Below are 16,890 nucleotides of genomic sequence, written 5' to 3'. Positions count from 1 at the left end.
CATACACCTTTCGTTTTCTCTCAAGCGAAGCATGTCAGCATATGTCCGTGCTAATCGAAAGAGAAAACGACTCAGAGCGCGTCGTTTCGATGGGCCGCCCGTGCACAAGCCTAGAACATGCCTAGCGGCGCTGTCACGACTCACGACGAATCAATCCCACGACGCGCTGGCGAAGATAGCACGCCACCATAAAACTACGGGGGCCCCTCAGGGCTCACGCTCATCCGTCCGTGCAATGCGAGGGCACGGCGTTCCCAGCAGTTCACTCGCACGCGCGCACCGCTCCACTCGGTCTCGAGAGGCGCCCCGCACCGAGTTGGCGGCTCGGGCCATCCATCCATCCCCGGCAAGGCGGCAACCCTTCTTCCCCCACCCCCCCCTCCCCCCCCAACTTCGCCGCCGGCTCGTCGCTCCCGTGGGCGGGCTCCTCGTCGGCCTCCGGTGATGTCCGGCGGTAACGCGTGGTCGCCACTCTCTTCGCACGGGTTTGGGTACGTTTCTCTAGCGGTTCTCGTTCGGTGGTTGCTCCATTGCCGATTCGGATCCGTTTCCTTCGATCTACGCGTGGGGCGGCATCTGGGAATATCCTAGATTAGACAATCTTTATCGGATTTATCAAGCGTTCTTTTTTGGGGATAAATTTTTTTTTGGTTGGAAGGCACGGGCTGTAGAATCATAAATGCCGGATCGGAATCGGTTCCCTCCAGTATTAGGTTTACTAAATTGCGGGGATTTAGTTTGCGGCAGCGGCGACTCTTGTCCTATTTTTTTTTTTTGGCTCCTGTCGTCGGATCGTGGCTTGAGTCAGTGATCTCCCCATCCTGCAGATCGGAGTCCAGCGGCATGGCGAGCCGCGCCAGCGAGCCAGTGGCGAGGACCAACAGCGGCGGCGGCGGTGGCGGCAGCAAGGACTCGGGCAGCTTCGAGTGCAACATCTGCCTGGACCTGGCGCAGGACCCCGTGGTCACCCTCTGCGGCCACCTCTTCTGCTGGCCCTGCCTCTACGAGTGGCTCCACGTCCACGCGCACTCACAGGAGTGCCCCGTCTGCAAGGCCGTTGTCGAGGAGGGGAAGCTCGTCCCCCTCTACGGCCGCGGTGGCACCTCCGCCGCTCCACGGGCGAGGTCTGTGGCCGGCGTCCAGATCCCCAGCAGGCCGACCGGGCAGCGGCCGTCCACCGCGCCGCAGCCTGACCACAACAACCATTACCCGCACCAGAACCCCTGGTTCATGGGTGCTCATGCTGGTGGCGCCCCTGTGGCTGGCGGCCGGTGGGGAAATTACACTTTCTCAGTCGCCATTGGAGGGCTGTTTCCTTTGCTGAGCTTCCAAGTGCATGGTTTCCCGCAGGCCACTGCCTATGGGCCTGCTGCAGGTTTTCCTTATGGCTATGGCCATTCTTTCCATGGGTGGCATGGGTATGGCTTCCCGCGCCAGGCGCCACAAGGCCAGCAGGTTGATGTGTACTTGAAGGTGCTGCTTCTGGTAGTTGGCGTGCTTGTAATTGCCAGCCTGATTGCATTTTAGATCATGCACGGCTGGAGATATTTCTGATCCTTGTCGCTGTGAATGTTAGTCCTAGCATGGTTGCATACTAGATAGCTCCCATGGTTTGATGTCAGTGTGGAGAGAAGTAGAATGATGCATCGGCTGGTAATAGTATCTGTGATAATCATTGGCAGTTGGTGTTTGGTTGTGTAAAGTTGCCATCGAAGTTTTATAGGTGCATTTGTTGTGTTCTTGCCTTGAACTTTGACCATGTTCATATTTGTTCAATGAGTTTGCAAAATTATTTATGCTATCTTCTGTACTTATTTTCTTGCATGGTTATTCTGTTTTCACTGACTATTTACTGCTAGCATAATGCATTGGAAAACTATGCTGTCTAACCATTGTGGTATATGATTTCTCCTACATTATTTTGGTCATATATGTATGAGTCCTTATTGCTTATCCATGGAGAAGGAGAAATGCATCATTACTTTTGTGTTCCAATTTGCAGCTCAACCTGTTTTCTGAATTAAAAATGGAATCAACTTAAACCTTTACTGCTGGGCATAGCCAGTAGGCTTTCTAATTTATCCATACTTTGCATCCTATTATTTTTACTTTGTATAGGAGCTTAAATTTGCACTTTTGGGGAATCCTTCAATGTCAAAACATGAACATCCTGCCCTCCTGCCTGATTCAGAGTAAAGTAGTGATGAATCTAGGGCAACTAACAGGCCCTAACATTTGCCTTACTTTGCATTCAGGTTTTGGAGATCTTAGAAGTACATAATACGCTTAAGCTTGTATCAATCTGTGTTATGGATGTGTTATACTGTTACTGATGCTAAAATAAACATTAATAGGATGATTAAGGCGGTGTTTGGATACACCCTCCTAAACTTCAGTACCTGTCACATCGGATGTTTGGACACTAATTATGAGTATTAAATATAGTCTAATTACAAAACTAATTGCACAGATGGAGTCTAATTCGCGAGACGAATCTATTAAGCCTAATTAGTCCATGATTTGACAATGTGGTGCTACAGTAACCATTTGCTAATGATGGATTAATTAGGTTTAATAGATTCGTCTCGTAACCATTTGCTAATGATGGATTGATTAGACTTAATAGATTCGTCTCGCGAATTAGTATAGGGGTTCTGCAGTTAGTTTTATAATTAGCTCATGTTTAGTCCTCCTAATTAGCGTCCGAACATCCGATGTGACCCTCCTAAAGTTTAGCACCTCGTATCCAAACACCCCCTAAGCATTTCTATTATTTGAACATTACCTCTAGGAATGATCTAAAATGTTTCAAGCTGTGGTGTTGTGTATGATGGGCATAGATTCTTATATTGTGAATGCTAAAAGTCAATCATGACAGGGTGACCAATCATTTCTTTCTTTATTCCGAGTTCTGATTTATCCAGCTTGTTGACTAAACATTTCCCAGCAGCTTGTACAACTTAAAATATTCCCCGGTGAATATTGATGCAATGAGCGGCGTAAAAATTTCTAGCAGCGTGTATGATGGGCTTGATTGTTGATCTATGCTGTGGGCTTGCCAGATGTTACATAATTCTAAAGTTTAATGATAATAGATGAATAACCACAATGTTCTATATTTTGTGTTTCAGACTAACTAGCACTAGATGCAGTTCAAAGATGAACCAAGGATAGTAGAATCTGTTAACTGTTATGTGATGTTGTACATGACTTATTCCTTCTCTAGTTTGTTGAGGCCATTGGAACTCTGCGAAACAACTTCTTTATGCTCCTCAATGCTTTGAGATATGGTGATTCTCTCTGCATGATGCTCACACTGGACCAGGATCATTAGAAAGCATATCCATAAACATTGAGGCATGGAGTTCCACAGTCCATATGAACTTGACTGGAGGTGTGTATATAATTCACTGTGGAAGTAATGGAAGGAAACACTTGACTGGATGCGAGCTAGACACTTTCATGTTCGAGGTTTGATTTTTCAGCTGAATAGCTAACTTACTAGATGTGGGTTCAGACTTCAGACACTGATTAGAATGATGTTTGGATGTAAAAAGGTATCCCAATCTGGCAAGATGGTGAAGAATTTGGTTTCAGCTGATTGAGCTTTACTCATTGCACTACGGATGCTGGGAGCCTAGGAGCACGCTGATGAAACGCTCAAGGGGACGTATTGTTGGCATGGAACTTCAAAAGTCTGCGACCAAACTGGAACCACGGAACAACCTCTTGAAGCAGAGGAGAATCCTGGCAAGACACTCCGCTTCCGCCGACGCATTTTGACTCACACCGTCACGCTCACAGACCGTACACCTGAATCGCATCCGGGTCGTCGTACTGCCACAGCCGCCGCACCCCCTTTGTTCTTGTTCAGAGTTCAGACCTCAAAGGCGGGCTGCCGACCTGCCGAAGCAGCTCCGCACCTGGGCGTCGTCGGATAAGAGTTGGCTCCAGTTTCGGAGCCGCGCGAGCTCTATCCACAATGGCTGCGGGCACCAACCCCTCGGTCCACGTCGCTCGCAACGGAGCAAGCAGCCCTAGTAGCTCTGCTAGCTCCGCTAGGTGTCCGCATCCATGCGGGACGCGCGGTCAACCCAGCTGCGAACTTGGACCCCAACCTTGACCTCTACGTACAAAAGGGGGCCTTGTCTCTACTGTCTAGTGTCCCGGTGCGTGTACGTACACATCAAGGAGTGTGTAGTTCGACGTGCTCGGTGTGCCGGAAGAGTTGGAGACTTGGAGCAGAGATGGCGCGGGCGGCTGTGTCCAGGAGCAAGAACTGGTCGGGCGAGTGCAAGAACCTGTGGCGCGTCGCGGGGCCCGTCATCCTGGCCTCGGTCTTCCAGTTCCTGATCGCCTTCGTCACCGCGGCCTTCGTTGGCCACATCGGCAAGGTCGAGCTCGCCGCCGTCTCCATCGTCAACGGCGTCATCGAGGGCCTCGCCTTCGGCCTCCTGGTAACGATCGCCGTCCATGGCGCGTCACTCTCGTATGCATGTGGTGATCAGATCAGCCCTGTAAGCTAAAGCGTGTCGTTCTCGCTTTTCCGTGGATTGCGTCGCAGCTCGGCATGGGGAGCGCGCTGGAGACGCTGTGCGGCCAGGCCGTGGGCGCCGGGCAGCTCCAGATGCTGGGCGTCTACATGCAGCGCTCCTGGATCATCTGCCTCGCCACGTCGCTGGCCTTGCTCCCGCTCTACCTCTTCGCGTCCCCGATCCTCCGCCTGCTCTGGCAGTCCGCCGACATCTCGGCGGCGTCCGGGCGCTACGCGCGCTGGTGCGTGCCGCAGCTCTTCGCCTACGCCGTCAACTTCCCCATCCAGAAGTTCTACCAGGCGCAGAGCAGGGTGTGGGTCATGACGGCCATCTCGGGCGCCGTCCTGGCCGCGCACGCGCTGCTCAACTGGCTCGTCGTGGCCAGGCTCGGCCGCGGGATGGTCGGCGCCGCCGTCGTCGGGGACGTCTCCTGGTGGCTGCTCAACGCGGCGCAGTTCGTGTACCTCGTCGGCGGGTCGTTCCCGGAGGCGTGGACGGGGTTCTCGCGCAAGGCGTTCGCCAGCCTCGGCGGCTTCGTCAAGCTCTCCATCGCGTCGGCTGTCATGCTGTGGTTTGTATCCTAAGCTTTCTTAATTTTTCTTCCTCCTTGAGTTCACTAATCACGGCATCGGAAGCTATTAACACGTGTCTGGTTGGTACAGCCTAGAGATGTGGTATTATACGGCAGTTCTCATTCTGGTGGGGTGCCTGAAGAACCCAGAGATTCAAGTTGGAGCGATTTCCATATGGTCAGTGCCATTTTAATTTGTCTGACCTCTTCTAGTGGCACCTGCGTGTGCATTTCTCTCAGAAAACGTTGGTAGCCCTGTATGCCTGTTAATCGTGATGATTTCAATATTTATAATTTTTTTTGTTGTTTTAACAGCATGAACTATCAGCTTTGGACACTGATGGTTGCGCTTGGGTTCAACGCTGCAGTAAGGTAATGCCCAATATTGCTTGTGTTTCTCAGCAGGCACCTTTCTTGTATTATATTTCTGAAGAGATCATTGAGCTCTCACCTGTCGACAGTACTGACCACTGACATACATAGCTCTCGCTTTCTGTCTCTCGCTCCTCGTCAGCGTTCGCGTCTCCAACGAGCTTGGCGCCAACCATCCGAAGGCAGCCAAGTTCTCAGTGGTGGTCGCCACAACCACATCGGCCGCCATCGGGCTGATCCTCACGGCGGTCGCTCTGGCGGCGAGGAAGCAGATGCCTCGGCTTTTCACAGGCGACGGCGCGGTCGTCAAGGAGACCGCCAAGCTGGGGTACCTCCTGGCCGCCACCATATTCCTCAACAGCATCCAGCCGGTGTTGTCAGGTATACTAGAATCTGCATCGGGCATTGACATTTTTCAGAGAGAACACGGATGCGCGCAGTTGTCTTATCATGCTCTGTTGTTGATGGTTGCAGGGGTGGCGATCGGTGCCGGGTGGCAGTCCTTGGTCGCGTTCGTCAACATCGGCTGCTACTACCTCGTCGGCCTGCCCCTCGCAGCCGTGCTTGGCTTCAAGCTGAAGCTCAATGCAACAGTAAGACAGGGCTGTAAGATCTAGTGCTGCTTTTAGGTGATCTTCCTCGAAGGCAATTCACTGATTCTTTATGTTGTTGCAGGGGATTTGGGTGGGCGTGTTGATTGGAACGGTGTTACAGACTGTGATTCTGTTTGTGATCCTCGCCAGAACCAAATGGCAGAAAGAGGTACAGTACTTCCATTCTCTTTTTAAATTTTTTTTTTTTGCTCTTGATCCTCTCTTTTCTCTCTCTCTCTCTTGATCCTCTGAAACGTTCGGTGCAGGCTATGCTAGCAGAAGAGAGAATACGGGTGTGGGGAGGAAACGTTGAGCTGCCAGAGACTCGAGAAACAAGGCCAAGTGAAAACATTGACGCACCTGTTTGACAGAAAGCTAAGGACATAATAAAAACATCATTTGTTACAATCATTTTCAATTATCGGAATCATGTAGTGTGCGAGGTGTAGACTATTGCACTACTTGGTATTCTCTTACAAACAGAAAAAACAAACCAGATCGAGAAAGCACATTGAAAGAGGGAGAGAGGCATTGATCATCTCAGTTGTGTTTTATACACGTACAAGCACACCATGCACGTCCGTCAGTAACGGGCATCGTGGCAGCTGAAAGATTAGACTAAGATCTAACTGACCGAAGGAACCGATCATGCTACCTTATCCTGCAACACTAACACCCCCCTCAGCCAGTGCATCAGCTGATTTGATGCACAGATTGTCTCGGAAATCTTCAAATAGCGTCGTTGGAGGACCCTTCGTCATTATATCTGCAAACTTATATCTGCAAACTGGTGCTTGGTAGGTAAATGAAAAACATATCTGCAAACTGGTGCTTGGTAGGTAAATGAAAAACACACAGTTGTCCAAGCGTTGTCTTCTCGCGAACGAAGTGGATATCGAGTTCCACATGCTTAGTCCGGCGATGGTGCACCGGATTCTCTGTGAGGGATACGGCAGAGATATTGTCGCAGAAGATGATGCTTGCCTTATCGATGGGTAAGTGCAGATCACGCATAACACTCTACAGCCGCATTGGCCACACCTCGATACTCGGCTTCGGCACTGGAGCGTGAGACGACGGCTTGCCTCTTGGATGACCACGAGATCAGTGAGTCTTCGACGAAGACGCAGAAACCCGATGTCGAACACCGAGTGTCCGGGCAGCTGGCCCAATTCACGTCGGTGTACGCCGTCAGCGCCATGGACAAGGAGCCCCATAGATGCATACCATGCCGAGTAGTACCGCGGACGTACTGTAGTATGCGCTTTATCAAGTTCCAGTGGATGTCCCTTGGCGCGTCACGGCGTAGTCCAGCTCCGGTCAGGTCAATGTCAGGTATTGCAGGGCTCCGGCAATGCTCTGGTAGAACGTGGCATCTTTGAACAGTTTGCTGCTGCTGGTAGATAGCTTGGGCTTGGTGTCGACCGGTGTTGAGGTGAGCTTGCAGTTCGTCATTCTTGCTCGTTCAAGAATGTCGTCCGCGTACCACTGTTGATGGAGGAAGAAGCCATTGGCAGTGCGTTGGACTTGGATGCCGAGGAAATAGTGTACGGGACCGAGGTCCTTCATGGCGAACGCGTTGTGAAGTTGACGAATGATGGACTGCAGAAGTGTTGTTGAGGACACCGTGAGGAGAATGTCATCTACGTAAAGCAGTAGCCATGCCGTGTCGTTGCCATGGTGAAACACGAAGAGCGAGCTATCGGAGCCCGTGGAGACAAAGCCGAGACTGTGAAGATGCCCGGCAAATTGTTGGTACCATGCACGCGGTGCTTGACGGAGGCCGTACAAGGACTTCGTGAGAAGACAGACGTAGTCGGGCCGGCGGTCGTCGATGATCCCGGTGGGCTGTTGACAATATACACATTCCTGCAGTTCGCCGTGCAAGAACGCGTTCTTGACATCCATTTGATGTATCGGCCACCGGTGAGAGATGGTGAGGGTGAGGACGGTCCGAATGGTCGCAGGCTTGACGACGGGAGAGAACGTCTGATCGAAGTCGACGCCGGGGCGTTCGTTGAAACCACGACCACCCACCAAGCCTTTCGTCATTCCAATGTACCGTCGGGAAGGAGCTTGTTCTTGAATATCCATTTATTGATGATGATGTGCGCATTGCTTGGTCGTGGAACGAGGGTCCACGTGTTGTTCCTATGAAGAGCAACAACTTCTTCTTGCATCGCATCGCGCTATGCTGGATCACGCAGGGCCACATGAACACTGGAGGGCACGGCGTGATTGTCCACCATCGTGGCAACCTGAGCGTACCGAGGATTGGGCATGAAGATTCCTGCCCTGGCACACGTAGCGTTGTAGGATAAGGTGGCATGACCGGTTCCTTTGGTTAGTTAGATCTTGGCCTAGTTTTTCAGCTGCCACGATGCCCATTACCGACGGACGTGCATGGTGTGCTTGTACATCTATAAAACACACCTGAGATGATCAATACAATCTATCGATTGCCTCTCTCCCCCTTTCATGGTATCAGCTTAACGTCCGATCCTATTCTTCCAATGCTCTCTCCGCAACAATGGCTCACAGTCCTTCCTCCTCCAACGCCTCCACCGTGGGTGCCCACGATCTCAACCCCTTCCATGTTGCTGCACAAGTTGAGGCCGCGCAAGGTGTTGACGGCGAGAGCTTGATCGCTGATGGGATGGCCGACATCGCGTGGCGTGTCGGCCAACTTCTTGACCTGGCAGCAGTAATCGGCGACGCTGAGCTTACCTTGATACATGCTGTGGAAGTCCTGCAACGTCTAGATGGCGCGCTACATGGTGTTGTTGAGGAAGAGGTGGCGCACCGCCATCCAGAGGGAGTACGCCGTCGTGCGGCGCTGGAACACCATGTCGCGGATGCCCTTGGAGATGGTGAGGTAAATCCAGGAGACGATGCAGTGGTCGATCTGCATCCACTCGACATCGTGGAGACGGAGTTGGGCGTCGACCGTGCCATTGACGTGGTCGATGATGCCGAACTTGCGGAAGGTTAGTTTGAAGAAGGAGCTTCAGGTGGAGTAGTTGGAGTTGATCAGCTCCCGTGTCTCAGGCACATGGGAACGGATGTTCACAAGTTGAACTGTGGAGGCGGCGATCGGCATTGGTGCAGCAACATGGAAGGGGTTGAGATCGTGGGCACCCATGGTGGAGGCGCTGGAGGAGGAAGAAGGATTGTGAGCCATTGTTGTGGAGAGATCAGCGGAAGAATAGGATCGGAGGTTAAGCTGATACCATGAAAGTGGGAGAGAGGCAATCGACATATTGTATTGATAATCTCATGTGTGTTTTATACACGTACAAGCACACCATGCATGTACGTCGGTAACGGGCGTCGTGGCAGCCAAAAGACTAGGCTAAGATCTAACTGACCGAAGGAACCGGTCATGCCACCTTATCCTACAACGCTAACACATGACATCTATGATCTGACAGAAAGGAGAAACACAAATTCATATGAATGCTTATCAAGTTCTCAAACATGAACTAGTTGCAAACAGTGGCATGCTAGCCAAACTAAGAACGTGGGATGGCATCTGAACGGGCGGCCGGCCACAGAGAACCGCAAGCATGGCATAACGGGAGTCAAGACCCAAGCGTGGCGATCAGAGATATTCAGATCCTGCAGGCCAGCTTGTCTCCCTTAATCACGGGGTTGCTACGGGCGATGGCGTCGCGGCCGCAGCCCTTGAAGTCGAAGGCGCAGCAGTGCTCCTCCGCGTACCTGTGCTTCCCGCAGAACGTCTTCTCGCATCGGCACACGAACCCTGTCAGCCCCACCTTCTTGTAGCAGGCCGCGCACCGGCTCGGCTGCGCCTTCGTCGCGGGCTCGGGCGCGGAGGAGGACGGAACCGTCGGTTCAGCAACGGCGCCTTTAGCGGGCGCGAAAGATACGCTGGAAGCGGCGGGCGCCGGCACGGCTGGCTTTGCGGCAACGGCGGATCGCGGGACGGGTTCGGACGCCGTGGCAGTGGAGGAGGCGGCGTCGGTGACGATGCAGTGGTTCTTCTTGTAGCAGACGGAGCACATGTCCTTGGTAGCCGGGCTGCCGAAGAAGCCGCAGCCGGCGGCGCACAGCGCCGGATCGGCGCTCTCGTGCGGTTGGAACGACGACATCTTGCGCGCGGGGAACAGAAGACGGAACACGATCGTGACCACGGGTCCGGCTGCTGATTCAGGTGGTGGACGCGAGATCTTTGGGTGGAGTTGTGCGGAGCGTGGGCGTGGCAGGCGGGGTTTATATATTGACGGATGATGGCCGACTTGTACGGGACAATCGGAACTCGGCAGTCCGATTGCGGGACAATGGCGCATTGGCGCTTGGTTAGGAGACGACTCCGAGTCTGTGCGTGCGCACCGAGTAGAAAAACTAGAGCTTTCCTCGCTTGCGAGCCGCCGAGGGGAGTTCGGCCTAACAATCTTGATCAAGAAGCGTACATCTAGACAAGGGCAACAGAGCCCAGGCCTTTGCGCATTGAGCCCGGGATCAAGTGCGCGTATCTGAAATTTTATATTCTAAAAGAAATTAAAATCATTTTCTTTAGACCCCCCAAAAAATAAAAAAAATATTACTCAGCCTCGGAGGGAGTACTTGCCTTTTTGTGAGTTACGTTAAGTATATTGCTCGCTCCTTAATTATGGTGCCATCCCATAACTCGATCATGTTTATAATGCATACGACGACGTCGCCGAGACGAGTTGACCATGTTTATTCGCCCTGTAGGCATGGTTGTATACTTGTATACAGGCCCCACACTGCAGCAAGCAGACGGACATGCACGCTGCTGGTTCGCCACCGACCATTTCGTTCCTGGGCCGGCTCTCTCCTCTCATCCATCAGCACGCGCGGCACTGCTCGTGCTCGAGCATGAAAACGGGCACCAAGACAAGTCACGCTTTCCTTTCCCTCCCAGTCCCAGACTCCCAGCCCGAGTCAGGCAAGGAGCGAGCAACGCGCGCGTGGAAACTTACCAAAGTCACCGCGCCCCGCGGGAGCGCCTCTCTGGCTCTGCTCGGCTCCATCAATCCACTGGACCTACTTGTGTCTCAGATGGTGCTCGCTTGACATCATTCTCCTCAACGTGCTCCGAGATTTAAACGCGCCGCCGCCTTGAGTTGGTTCCCTTGATGGAGTGAGGATGTCGTATACCCAGCCAGAAACTGCAGAAAAGCACAAAGGTCTTAAGAAAGATGAGGTTGGGATCAAGAGTATACTTGCAGTACTTACCATTTCCAACTTAATAATATTGTACTGGGGCAAGTACTTGCTTTGTATGGGTTACGTTAATTAAGCGCGCCGAAGTGAGCACACCTTGCCATCCAGTGCTCGAAAAGACCGTGCCTCGAATTCGCTCTGCAGTCTGCACGACTGCACCTGCACCCAGAGGGCGATCCTGCACGTTGGTGAGTCTGGACCAGCAACAGCAAAGCACGTAGCAGCAGCAGCAGCCCTTTAAGCACGCCCAGCTCTGCTCAAGTCTCAAGCATCAAAATGGGCACCAGCAACACAAGCGAAGCAACGACCCGCGCCGGAAAGGGCGACGCGCGTGCCGAAACTTACAAAAGCCAGGGCGCCCCGTCTCGCTCTGGCTCGGCCGAACCCACTGGGATCTCGTCCTCGTCGACCAACCACCAGCTCGCCGTGCACGCATTTTCAAAAGTCCAAACTCCTCCAAAGCCACACGCGCTCAGCCTGCCTTCCAAAAGTCCAAACTCCTCCAAAGCCACACGCGCGGCGACCTCTCAAACTCAAAGCCTGGTCCCAAAGCGCGAGAGGCTTTTCGCTCGTATTGGCTAAAGCAAAGCCGAGCGCTGCTCGAGCCCTCGCGGGTAAACCTCACCGGAACACCCCATATCGCTTTGGTATCCTAGACGGCGGACGAGACGTGGCATGCTTTAATTCTCTTTTCCTCCCCTGCTCCCGTGCTCCGGACGTGACCACATGGCCGTTTGCTGGTTTCCTGAGAATGGAAGCTGACCCTGATCGATTAGCACCCGCATTTCGTCCTCGGCCAACACCGATTTAGCTAAACGCCGCCTATAGGATCCCAGCAGAGAGAGAGAGAGTGACCAGTGACAGATCCTGCGCGCGCGCAAACTTATCTTGCCAGCACCGCGCCACAAAAGACGGGAGCGTTCGCGAGTAAATTAACAGTGGACACGCATCAGCATGCAACTGCAAGGGTGCCCGTCTTTTTATCCCGGCTGGGACGAAGCCGGCATGAAGCTTCGTCCCGGCCGCACCGAACCCCCTGACGTGATCCCGCCTTGCGCCACCGTGCGCTCTCGATGTCGTTCCGGGGAGTGGTGGTTCAGGTGAGGGAACGCTTGTCTACTTCCTCCCGTTGGGACCCTGCAACTTGCAGGAATGATGAGAGGACTCTCTGTCCGTGGGCATTTATATACTTGCTACTCCCCCATTCCAAATTGTAGATCGTTTTGACTTTTCTACATTCATAAATATCATTATGCATCTAGACATACACTATCTAAGTGTATAATAATATCTATAAACATAGAAAAATCAAAACAGCCTACAGTTTGGAACGGAGGCTGGCAGTTGGCAACGGGGCAGGATCGAGCCAGGTGGTGATGCGATTGACATGAGAGATGCGATTAAGATAACCATGTGGTGTGAAACATATATGCGAGTAATAATTAATTAATTAATTAAACTGCTGACGATGATGACCTTCTAGTTATTGAGACAGTCCAAATTAAATAAAAAAAGGAAGCACTCAAAGAGCTAGGCGACAACGGGACTGGTCGATGACATTAGCGTGCATCTAATAGCGTTTGGCAGCTACTAACATCGTACAAGCTGAGAGTAAAAATAATGAACTACGCAAGTCATGGTGGAATGCTTGCGCACGCCGTGAGCAAACAAGAACAGAACCTAGCGACCTGGAGCAAAGTTCTAGTAGCATTTAGTTTTGGCGGCAGGGATATCCCTACTCGCTAGTTTTACCAAGAAGGATCTGATAGCTACGCAAAACTGCATAGACTGGAACACCTCGCTTGCATGCATTGTGCCGATGTTCTCCATGTTCTAAGGAGTTTCCATCGATTGGACAAACATGTTGTCCGTTCATGAATCTTCCGTGTTTAACAACCAGCGTGATGTACCTGCATCAGTAATGCTTTGGTTGAAATCTGTATGACATCTCGCATACAAATCAAATTTGGTCAAGGGTTTCCAAATTTCTAAACTGCAGTGCCAATTTTTTTAAGACGTGCAAACCACGTTTTTCATTAAGAAGAGAAGTTTGAACGTGTACACAATCACGCAAAAAACAGAAACACTGTCCAGGGATGCAAACAACAACCTAAAAATGACTTTTGAAGAAATGCATGCGTCCTCCGTTTCCACCATACTCAAATCACTACCGGAAGCGTCTGTATTTTTCTTACTGTCCCTGGTGTGCCAGTAGCAACTCATGCGTTCATCTCTGATCTGTGTGCTCCAGCAAAGGATAATCTATCTCCATCGCCAATTCACAGGGGACCACTGGCAAGATCGATCCTTCTCCTTCCTAGTTGCGACACACTGCTGGAGAATCCACCTCCAGTAGCGGTTCTAACCCCCCTTAGTACCGGTTATGCAACAGGTACTGCTATAATATCGGTACTAAGGGGGTCCTTTAGTATTGGATAAAATAACTGGTACTAAAGGGGTATTAAAAATTTTAAAAAAAAGAAATCCACCGACCGGAGCAGCACCTGAGCCCCGCACCGAAGAGAGAAAGAGCCGCCCTTATGACTCGTCACCGTCGGCCGCCCTTCCTCCTCGTCGGCCAAGCCTGGTCCCGGCTCTCGTCCCCGCTGCCTCGCCTCCCCCGCGACCCCCTGCCAGCCCCCTCGCCTGGCCGGCCGCCCTCGCGACGCGCTCCGCTGGCCCCCTCGTGCTGCCAGCCGCCCTCGCATAGAGAGAGGGAGGTGAGGCTACGCACCTCGTCCTGGCACGCCACCACCCCTTAGATCCCGCTGCCCTCGCTGCGCCTCCACGCTTTCCCACCGCATCGGCCTGCAGATCCCGCTGCTCCATGCGCCATCGCTTGGTACTGCTCCACGTGCTGTCGCCCCGCTGCAGCTCTTGTGCCGTCGCCCGCCACTCCACCTCTGCGCTCCCCCACTGCCGTGCTGTTGCCTCACCTCGCCCCGCCACCGCTCCTCATCAGCGTCGCAATGAGGGGCGTGCGAAGGGGAGAGGGGAGGGCCAGCCGTGACTGGAGGGGAGGGGCGCGCCTGGAGGCCGCCATGAGGGGAGAAGGGAGAGATGAGGAGGGCCGTTCAGGAGAGAGAGAGAGAGGCGTGCGGATAAGATGGTGAGGAGCGGACGTGTGCGGTGGACTTCAATCCAGTGAAGTCCAAATTAGTACCAGGTGGAGGTTTCAACCGGTAATAATGTGCAACCTTTAGTATCGGGTGAAGCCTCCACCCGATACTAAAGAAGTTCACGAGGATCTCGTTGAGGACTAGCCGTTAGACCCGGTACTTATGCTCACATTATGCTCACATACCGGAATTTCAGGATAAATGGTGAGTTTTCCGGCAGAGACAGCACGAAAACAAAAAAGCCCCGTGAAACTTCCCGCACTGCCCACAGTAAAATACTCCCCTTCGCGCGGGACCTCCCTCGCCTCTCCTCGCTTATATATACGCGTCCACCCGCCGCACTGTCTCTTTCCACGGACACAGTGTTCACCAGCTCGCCGGCAGCTTCAGCTCGCTGCTCGCACACACTCATATAGCCAGCTCAGAAAATGGCGAGCATCGAGGTGTCCAAGCCGTCGAAGCGTCTGTCCCCCAAGCGCAGCGGCAGCTTCAAGCTGAGCCTGCCCGGCCTGTTCTGCGGCCAGTGCAAGGCCACGTCGGTCTCGTCCCCGCCCGACTCCCCCACGGGCGCCGGCGCGCGGTCGCTGTCGTCGTCGTCCGCGTCCGCGTCGGCGTCGTCCTCGGGCACGTCCCGCGGGCGCGACCGCACGGCGGAGCTCCGCGAGATCTTCCGCCACTTCGACCGCGACATGGACGGCCGCATCTCCGGGCGCGAGCTGCGCGAGTTCTTCGCGTCCATGGGCGACGGCGGCCTGGCGCTGGGGCAGGGGCTGGCGCTCGGCGGGCTGGAGGACGGCGGCGGCGGGGACCTGATGCTGGGGTTCGACGACTTCGTGCGCATCGTGGAGAGCAAGGGCGGGGAGGAGGAGGAGCGCGAGGACCTGCGCCGCGCCTTCGAGGCGTTCGAGGCCGTCAAGGGGTCCGGCCGGATCACGCCGCGCGGCCTGCAGCGTGTGCTCAGCCAGCTGGGCGACGAGCCGTCCGTGGCCGAGTGCGAGGCCATGATCCGCGCCTACGACGACGACGGCGACGGCGAGCTCGACTTCCACGACTTCCACCGCATGATGAGCCAGGACTAGGACCATCTTTTTTTTCTGTTGGGTTCGCCTTTGCCCTTTGATCGATTCGTGTACCTGTGTAAACCGTTCACTTTGGGACGTGCTGCCTGCGTGTGACTCGAGAGTCTGGTCGTGTGTTGAGTGGTCTGGAGGTTGTCGTGTACTGCGTGCAAATTACTATTGTTAACGTCTCGGCTTTGCCAGCAGTGCAGTGTTACCTGGAGCGTGTAACCGTAGCCTGCGCACCTAAGCGGACATGAGGCTTGTCTGCTTCTGCCATGAGCTCCACGCGAGCAGAGCGAGTCCAATAATGAACGGAACCGGGAACATCCGTTCTCGCAGGTCATTGGAACCTCCTGCGCGACGGATTGCCGGATTCATGCGCATGCACCGGCCGCACAAGAGTTTGGAAAACTCTAGCCGTAGCGATGATCCGCCAGCGCCGCGTCCCATAGGGCGTGATCCGATAGCTGGGCGTCAGCCTGGTCTGCATGACTGAACCGGGCTCTAGGCTGATTACATGCAAAAATCGCGCTTGTTTGGTTGCATGGATGCAGCCTGGCCGTTTGGAGCGGCTGATTGGTTTGCCAGCTCAGCCTCTTTCGAGCGCTCGGAACTGCACCATGCGAGCCAGGCTGTGAATAAAAGTTAAAACGTTGCCGCTTTTTGCATCCGACGAGCCAGGCCCCGCCCAGCAGCTGATTCGGGCAAGGCCATGTTACATCCCGCCCGCGAGCTGCCAAGCAAATGCGAGCATCCAATCAAACCCATAGCATCTGTGCATAGAGACATAAGTGGTGACATAGGTTAGCTTGTGCATCTCTTTTCCGAGTGGTGGCATGCAATTTTTTCACCGTTGATGTTACTTCAAAAGTCGTGCAACCAGTTGGATAAGAATGAAGTTGGTCCCACCATCTTGTCGAGGCCCCTATGCCCCCACATCGTGCCTGCCTCACCACCAGGCATATACCCAGGCCAAACCAGGCTAGACAGGAGGCTGACTGGCTGAGGCACTCCCCCAATTCCGTTGGACCATCGCCGCATAGGATTATTTTCTCCCTGGCCAGATCCAGCTCGCTCGAGATCGTCTATGGATATGAACTGGGTTTCCTAGACCAGCCATGGATGGGAACTCGGTCATTTCATCAATGGCGGCCGCAATAAAGGATTCGAGTGGTACTGATCTGAACTTGTGTGATTTTTCGGCTGAGGATCCAGTGTTCTTAGTCTCGATCTTTGGTGTTGTCGTGTCAATTTAGATTTAGGTAAGGGTTGTTTTCGCTGGACTAGGCCACATCTCTTAGCTGGTGCCTTTCGTGGCGCCTTATTTTCTCCACTTCTAGTCTGCAAATGTATCTAAAGAATCTCCAATTTTTAATGCGAAGGATAGCCAAAAGGGTTTAGTGTGATTTTCCTTTGCAAGCACACATT

At 53.3% G+C, this 16,890-nt stretch overlaps 5 protein-coding genes across 5 annotated transcripts; 4 read left to right on the top strand and 1 right to left on the bottom strand.

Annotated features, from left to right (window-relative positions):
• The first annotated feature begins 218 nt into the window (after positions 1 to 218).
• LOC117854632 (uncharacterized) lies at positions 219 to 1,801 on the top strand. Its single transcript, XM_034736862.2, has 2 exons — positions 219 to 491; positions 828 to 1,801. The coding sequence occupies exons 1-2, from the start codon at positions 445 to 447 to the stop codon at positions 1,525 to 1,527; spliced, it is 747 nt and encodes a 248-aa protein (XP_034592753.1). The 5' UTR covers positions 219 to 444; the 3' UTR covers positions 1,528 to 1,801.
• A 2,347-nt stretch (positions 1,802 to 4,148) lies between these two features.
• LOC140222997 (protein DETOXIFICATION 33-like) lies at positions 4,149 to 4,655 on the top strand. The gene has a single exon (XM_072294270.1). It carries the CDS (start codon positions 4,248 to 4,250, stop codon positions 4,524 to 4,526), a length of 279 nt encoding a protein of 92 aa, XP_072150371.1. The 5' UTR covers positions 4,149 to 4,247; the 3' UTR covers positions 4,527 to 4,655.
• LOC117859023 (protein DETOXIFICATION 32) lies at positions 4,565 to 7,168 on the top strand. The gene is made up of 7 exons (XM_034742191.2): positions 4,565 to 5,106; positions 5,198 to 5,284; positions 5,422 to 5,478; positions 5,621 to 5,859; positions 5,953 to 6,071; positions 6,154 to 6,240; positions 6,338 to 7,168. The coding sequence occupies exons 1-7, from the start codon at positions 4,571 to 4,573 to the stop codon at positions 6,437 to 6,439; spliced, it is 1,227 nt and encodes a 408-aa protein (XP_034598082.2). The 5' UTR covers positions 4,565 to 4,570; the 3' UTR covers positions 6,440 to 7,168.
• A 2,148-nt stretch (positions 7,169 to 9,316) lies between these two features.
• On the bottom strand, positions 9,317 to 10,472 carry LOC117859076 (zinc finger A20 and AN1 domain-containing stress-associated protein 5). The gene has a single exon (XM_034742258.2). It carries the CDS (start codon positions 10,379 to 10,381, stop codon positions 9,683 to 9,685), a length of 699 nt encoding a protein of 232 aa, XP_034598149.2. The 5' UTR covers positions 10,382 to 10,472; the 3' UTR covers positions 9,317 to 9,682.
• Positions 10,473 to 14,743: 4,271 nt separating this feature from the next.
• Positions 14,744 to 15,676, top strand: LOC117858120 (putative calcium-binding protein CML19). The gene has a single exon (XM_034741124.2). It carries the CDS (start codon positions 14,830 to 14,832, stop codon positions 15,478 to 15,480), a length of 651 nt encoding a protein of 216 aa, XP_034597015.1. The 5' UTR covers positions 14,744 to 14,829; the 3' UTR covers positions 15,481 to 15,676.
• Positions 15,677 to 16,890: the final 1,214 nt, after the last annotated feature.

The sequence above is a fragment of the Setaria viridis genome, chromosome 5, assembly GCF_005286985.2.
Source record: "Setaria viridis chromosome 5, Setaria_viridis_v4.0, whole genome shotgun sequence".
Taxonomy (NCBI): Eukaryota; Viridiplantae; Streptophyta; class Magnoliopsida; order Poales; family Poaceae; genus Setaria; species Setaria viridis.
The sequence above is the reverse complement of the archived record's forward strand: the minus strand, read 5'-3'. Positions and strand labels throughout refer to the sequence as shown.